Below are 6,928 nucleotides of genomic sequence, written 5' to 3'. Positions count from 1 at the left end.
TTAGGTACCACCCACTTCTTTTCTTCTACAATATACATGTCTTTGGCATAAATACATTGATTATCTAACCTGAGTAATATTATTTAAAAAGAAGAAAACTCAAGGGCTTCTAATATTTTCTGAAGTTATTATTGTTATAATCTTACTTAAATATTTACACACCTAAAACTAGGCATAAACTTTGCTTATAGCTCTGGTAGGAGAGGAAAAATCTTTCCACTATCCATCTTGAGATATGGACTGAGACTGTGCCAAAAGACAGATTAACAAGAGAAAAGCACACAAATTTATCTAACGTAAGTTTTCCTTGGCTTCTATAAGTAAATGCTTATATATTAGGTTGAAGGAAGAGAGGTGATTGTATAAAGGTAACTCAAATATGGGGAGACTAAAAGAAGATAAAAGTTATTTTAATAAGATCTGTTCGTACAGAACTCTCTGAGTCTCAACTCCCTGTCTCTGGTGATAAGAATGTGTCTTTTCTCCTGGCATAGAGAGGACATCTTTCACTTGGGATCTTTATCTTCTGCCTTCAGGAAGAAAAGGGGAGATCAGAGCATCCTTCTATTTTTCAAGTGCTTTTAGCTCAAAATAATCCTTACATCAAAGTGGCATATTTTGGGGTGGCATATTCTGTGATCCCTCACTCTCATACAAAATATAAAACAAAAAAAGTCACAAACTAAAAATAAAACAATCAGAGGTTGGCTCCGTGGCCTAGTGGTTAAGTCCAGCATGCTCTGCTTTGGTGGCCTGAGTTTGCAGGTTTGGATCCTGGGCACAGACCTACACCATTTGTCAGCCATGCTGTGCTGGTGACCCACGTATAAAATAGATGAAGCTTGACACATATGTTAGCTCAGAGCTAATCTTCCTCAGAAAAAATAAAAATTAAAAAATTAAATAAATCAAGCTACAAAAGCAAGCAAATTTAATTTAACCTTAATTCCACAAGATTGATAATGTTGCTTTGGTGGCTCTAAATCACAATTTGCAACATGAATATGGTACTAATGGCAACAGGACAGGTCCTCTTGATTGAAACATTGCTTCAGTAGGGAGAGTGATGACTCCCCCTCAACCCTCTGCCAGTTTCCTAACTCAAACTACTGCAAAACTTCTATCAGGACAAAATTATGTACTTACTATGGAGCAAATGCATCCTTTATGTATTAAGTACATCTTCACATTTTTCTCATTGACTAGAAACAGAACTTTATTGATCTAAGATGCCTTTGATTATTAGATGCATGATTATTTTATATACCACTAAGAAAGAAAAAATATTTCTAGTTAAATTATGACACAATGCTAAGGTGCCATCGCCTGTAAGATGCATCATAACTTCAGAGATATTATAGTGCAGGAAAAAAGTCTACCTTATGATCAATGAATACAGTAGTGCTACTTAGTGCCTTGACAATATTTAACATAAACACAAAAAATTTGGCTCCCAAGTCATTGGGTGACACTTGAAAATACAGAATATATTTATAATGAATTTATTTAATGAAAACAAAACATTTATAGGGAATTTGTGGGACCCAAAAACATGTACCTGTATTCCTAGAATTCCACCACTCCTACTTTGAGAAATATTGGCTTAGGCTTCACGTCTAAACCACAGTAACATCACTTAGGCATCAGGAATGTTGTAAAAATTGATGAGATCACATCAAGGAAGCATTTTCCGGTTCTTAGAAGGGAACAAAGACTCTATTCCTCAGAGGAATTATTTTATCAGTTTATTAAATTCCACTAGGCTAACAGATACATGAAAAGGTGCTCAACATCACTTAGGGAAATGCAAATCAAAACCACAATGAGATACCACCTCACATCTGTTATAATGGGTATCATGAAAAAGAGAAGAGGTAACAAGTGTTGGCAAAGACATGGAGAAAAGGGAACTCGTGCACTGCTGGTGGGAATGCAAATTGGTGCAGCCACTGTGGAAAACAGTATGGAGTTTCCTCAAAAAATTAAGAATAGAACTACCATAAGATCCAGCTGTTCCAATTCTGAGTATTTATCTGAAGAACACAAAAACACTAATTTGAAAAGATATATGCACTCCTATGTTCATTTCAGTGTTATTCACAATAGCTCAAAAAATTTAAAAATAGAACTACCATATGATCCAGAAATTCTGCTTCTCGGTATATATACAAAGGATATGAAAACAGGATCTTGAAGAGATACCTGCACGCTCATGATTATTGCAGCGTTATTCACAATAGCCAAGATAAGGAAACAACCTAAGTGTCCATCAATGGATGAATGGATGAAGAAGATGTGGTACATATACATATAATACAATAGAATATCATTCAGCCATGAGAAAGAAGGAAATCCTGCCGTTTGTGACAACTTGGATAAACCTTTACGGCATTAGGCTAAGTGAAATAAATCGAACAGAGAAAGATAAATACTGTATGATATTACTTACATGTGGAATCTAAAAAAGCCGAACTCAGAGAAACAAAGAGTGGAGTGGTGGTTACCAGGGGCTGGGGGGCGAGGGGGTGGGAAATGAGGAGATATTGGTCAAAGGGTACAAACTTCCAGTTAGAAGATTAATAAGTTCTGAGGATCTCATGTACAGCATGATGACTATAGCTAATACTGTAGTGTATACTTGAATGCTGCTAGAGAGTAGATTTTTTTTTTTTCCTAAAGATTGGCACCTGAGCTAACATCTGTTTCCAATCTTCTTTTTTTTCTTTTTCTTCTTCTTCTCCCCAAAGCCCCCCAGTACATAGCTGTATATTCTAGTTGTAGGTCTTTCTGGTTGTGCTATGTGGGACACTGCCTCAGCATGGCCTGATGAGTGGTGCCATGTCCCCACCCAGGATCCTAACCAGCGAAACCCCGGGCCGCTGAAGCGGAGTACGTGAACTTAACCACTGGGCTACAGGTTCGGCTCCTACAGAGTAGATCTTAAACATTCTCACCACAAAGAAGAAATGGTAACTATGTGACAGCATGGAGGTGGTAGTTAATGCTATGGTGCTAGTAATTTTGACATATATAAATGCATCAAATCAATAGGTTGTATATCTTAAACGTACACAATGCTATATATCAATTATATCTCAATAAAACTGGGAGAAAAATCCACTAGCATATGGTAGAATGACACCTTAGAAAAAAGGTAAACCAAAAATTATCCACCTGTCTTTTAGCTAATTAAAGGTGTTCACTCATATTGATTAACTGCTACATTGCAGCACTATTTCAGCATTTTACATACATTACCTCATTTAATCACATAATATAAGGACTTTTTATTATCCACATCTTGACAACTCATCTATCATTTTAACACATCTCCCATTTTGGTCTAAATATTTTCCTGCTATGTGCTCCAAACATAGCCATATAAACCCCACCCACTCTCCCATTCTATCATCTCCCTCATTTCCAACCTAGCCTACACACATTTTTCTTTCCCAACAATTACACAAAAAATCAACACATATGTTACAGATAAGAAATCACAAATGAGGAAAAAGATTAGAATATTAAATTCATGCATTATTCTGTTACTCATAATCATTCTTATTTTAGTATATAGCCTTTCAGAAGTTTTAATGCACATAAATGTTTTGTATTTCACAAAAAGGGATATACTATGGCTACAGTCATGTAACTGGCTTTCCCATTTAAGATTACATGCTGAATTTTTTTCATGTAAATAAATGAAATGTCCATCAACATCTTCAAGAGCTGCACAATGTGTCGATGTGCAGACATACCTTACTTTGCTTAGCCAAGTGCCTATTCTGAGACGCTTAGGTCATTCACGATTTTTCAGTCTTCAAAACAGTGAAAAGATGCACAGCCTTGTATAAGCCAATTATTTGATTATTTCCTAAGGATCAATTTCTACAAGTGGAATTACTGAGTCGAACAGCATGCACATCTTGAAGGCTTTTGAAACGTGTGTCGAAGTGGACCTCGTCCTAGTGTAGGCTCCCACCAGCACAGTTTGAGAGTGCCCCTCCCCCCACACCCTCACCGCCCTCTGGGAGAGACATGGATCTTCTCCAGTAAGGTTACCAACAGCCCTCCTGATGGTTCCGTAAAAGTCCTGCCCCAACCAACCTTATGAAAGTAATCTGATAGAAGCACTAAAAATTATTCATTCTTCTAGTATATTTTATTATTTCAAAATAGTAACTAACGTATTCACTTACATGGACACCAGAGTTGGCCAAGAAAGAGGATGTTTTCCTATCAAATGCCCCCAGGACCCCAAAAGAAAATTGTCCCTCACTGTATGCCCCCAGAATAGGTTTCAGCACTTCTTCCTTCAAAGGGCCTCTCACCTCCTCCCTCCCCTTACCACTCCCATGGCCAGCACTCAAATTTCATGCCTTTATCATCTGGTAACTTCCTAACTGGTGTTCCACTCTCCAGTGGTCACTCCTGTCCCCACCCCAACTCCGACCCATCCTGCACACAAATCAACCACATCGTTTTCCTTTCATCCTGTCATTTCTCTGGTCACGAAAGCCTTTGGGGTCTCCCAGGGCTGGAGAATAACATGCAGACACCTCGGTTTAACAATCAGGGGTCCTCCACGAATGGGACTCACTCCAACTGCCAGACTGTATTTCCCACCACTCCCTTCCCCACACTTTGTGCTCCAGGCAGGCCAGCCTCCTCTCTGGAGCAGGATTCCCACCTCCATGCCTTTCTTCCCACCACTCCTCCCTCCTCCAATGCCCTTTTGCCCGTTATTCCCCAGTCCTTCAAGCCCAGCTTGCTTAAGTGTCCCCGCCTCTGTAAAACTTTCCCTGAGCCCTGTTGCCCACGGAAGTTTCTGCCACCCCTAAGCACTAATAGGAAGCAGCTGTCCGTGATCAGAGGCTCCTGGTTTTGTTGATATCTTCCTGTTTCCATACATCTTGTTTTCCCAAACAGATCATAAACTCAAGGACATGATAAAATTCTCTTTTTTTGCCAGTTAAAAGGCACAACTTTATTGATTAAACACAAGTCTAAGAGTAACAAATGTAAACTAATACAAAAGTGTAGCATATTCATGATTAGTTTGCTGTCCATTTAGTTAGAGGAAAGAGTAAAAATATCTCAATCTAGGTAGCAAGATGGAATCAATAAATGCTTTCTTTGTACAAGCTCTAGTATTCATTTGGCGTCTTTAGAATGGTCCAGCCTAAAACCAACCATCACAACCAGCATCACTGTTGATGATCTGTCATATTCATTATTCCAAAATAGAAGCTGAAAGGATCTCTGCCATATAAGCACAGTGAAAAACAAAGAATTTACAAAATGCGTTGTTCCCAAGTGCAAACTAAAAAAATAACCTCCATATTGTTTGCGACAGACCCCCAGTTAGAGTTTGGTCAATACTTTCAGGACTTTTACTTTCACCACCAGATCATTGTGATTTGCTAATGCCTTGATTTTCTTAACACACACTCCAGATTCTTTGAATAAGAAAAAAAGTGAACTTCTGCTGAATTCTTTCCTGGATGATGCAAGCCCTTCGTTTTTTATGTTGTCATTTATATTCTCAAATATGGTAAGGATATTAAGAAGAATCTCTCTGTCCCATTCTTTATTAAAGAGGGAAATCAATTCTGATGGTACTTTACAACTGACCAGCTCTCTTGTCATGGCTGGATTTTCAGTAAAGTTTATAATTAGTTTCATAATCTGAATCTTGGTGAAGTAATTCCCCAGGAATAACAAAGCAAAAAAGTCTGGAAAAGAATAGGAAAGCAAATGTTGGTAATGATTAGTGACAGTCATGTTGGTTAACAGTCTTAGTCCAGCCATCTGCACAGCTGAGTCCAGGCGACAGATCACGGTGTCATCACACACTTGACTGATATACGTCTTAATCTTGCCCTGATTTTCAGCATTCACACTCAAGTTATTAAGAGCATTGTAAGCCTTTTCCCTAATAATGGGATCTTTCGTCTTTATCATTTTTGCAATAATTGGGAGACCACCCAATTCCCGAATGGCATTTTGGTTAAATGAATATGCTGCATTGTTACCCAGAGTGACCAAGGCTACTTCTTGAATAAAAGGATCGTTTGATCTTTCCAGGATATTAAGGACCTTTTGAAGGTCAGTAGCACCCAGAATATCATCAATTTTATAGGGAAAGTTGAACTTGCCCCTGCGAACAGGCCAAGCTGTAGCTGGAGTCCTGGTGCTCTTACCTCGGGTCCTTCCCTTGGATTTCCCACTTGTCTTGCTCCCAGCCCTAGCCCCACTCCTGGTAGGGTGGCAGCCTCCACCCCGACCTCCTGGGCAGGGTAAACTCGGTGCAAGGAGCCTGGTCCCAAAGATGGTACCCAACCTGGTTCCTCTGCCCGCCCTTGCGCTTGCCTGTTCCTTCAGGGTGCTGAAAAGGGCCTTGGCCTTGGCCTCTAGACCACCTCCACTCTGGACCCCCAGATGGGCCTCCACCTTTACATCTGAACCTCTCTCAAGTTCCACGCCCACTTCAGCCTTGGCCTTTGAGTCACCCTGAACTCTAGCTCCGGCCCCTGCTCCAGCATTAGCCTTAGCTCCTTTCCCAGTCTGGACCCGAGTCTCTGCAATATCACTAGATTCCTCCTCATCGTCGTCTTCGTCGTCGTCCCAGATTTTGTCACTCTCATCTCTTCCCCAGGTCAGTTTGTATACGCAGTAGCAGGCACCAGCCCCAATCACCACACCAGCGGCCACACAGCCAGCTTCTCGAGTACGGCCCATTCTCGGGTGAAGGTCAGAACCGAATGTCTGAACTCAGGCAGAGAAGACTTGCTCTGGCCCAGAGGAGTGCTCCCACGTCAGAGAGGAGAGTCTTCAGCTACAGCTGGCAGGCTCAGCTGCAGCTGCAGATACAGCAGACCTAGGAATGAAAGAAAGATTTGAGGCTTCAGTCTCCTCCTTTTGTGCC

The 6,928-nt window shown here is 40.4% G+C and overlaps 1 protein-coding gene across 13 annotated transcripts in view; it reads right to left on the bottom strand.

The window, feature by feature from the left end:
- Window positions 1-4,960: 4,960 nt before the first annotated feature.
- Window positions 4,961-6,928, bottom strand: part of LOC103543964 (armadillo repeat-containing X-linked protein 1) — a 35,986-nt gene continuing 34,018 nt past the window's right edge. For all 13 annotated transcript variants that reach the window (XM_070605961.1, XM_070605953.1, XM_070605963.1 and 10 more), the window contains one exon: window positions 4,961-6,880. In XM_070605961.1, coding sequence (XP_070462062.1) covers window positions 5,365-6,741 — 1,377 coding nt within the window. In that variant the 5' untranslated portion in view covers window positions 6,742-6,880 and the 3' untranslated portion in view covers window positions 4,961-5,364. The remainder of the gene's footprint in view (window positions 6,881-6,928) is intronic.

Source organism: Equus przewalskii, chromosome X, assembly GCF_037783145.1.
Source record: "Equus przewalskii isolate Varuska chromosome X, EquPr2, whole genome shotgun sequence".
Classification (NCBI taxonomy): Eukaryota; Metazoa; Chordata; class Mammalia; order Perissodactyla; family Equidae; genus Equus; species Equus przewalskii.
This window is presented reverse-complemented; position numbering and strand designations above follow the sequence as displayed.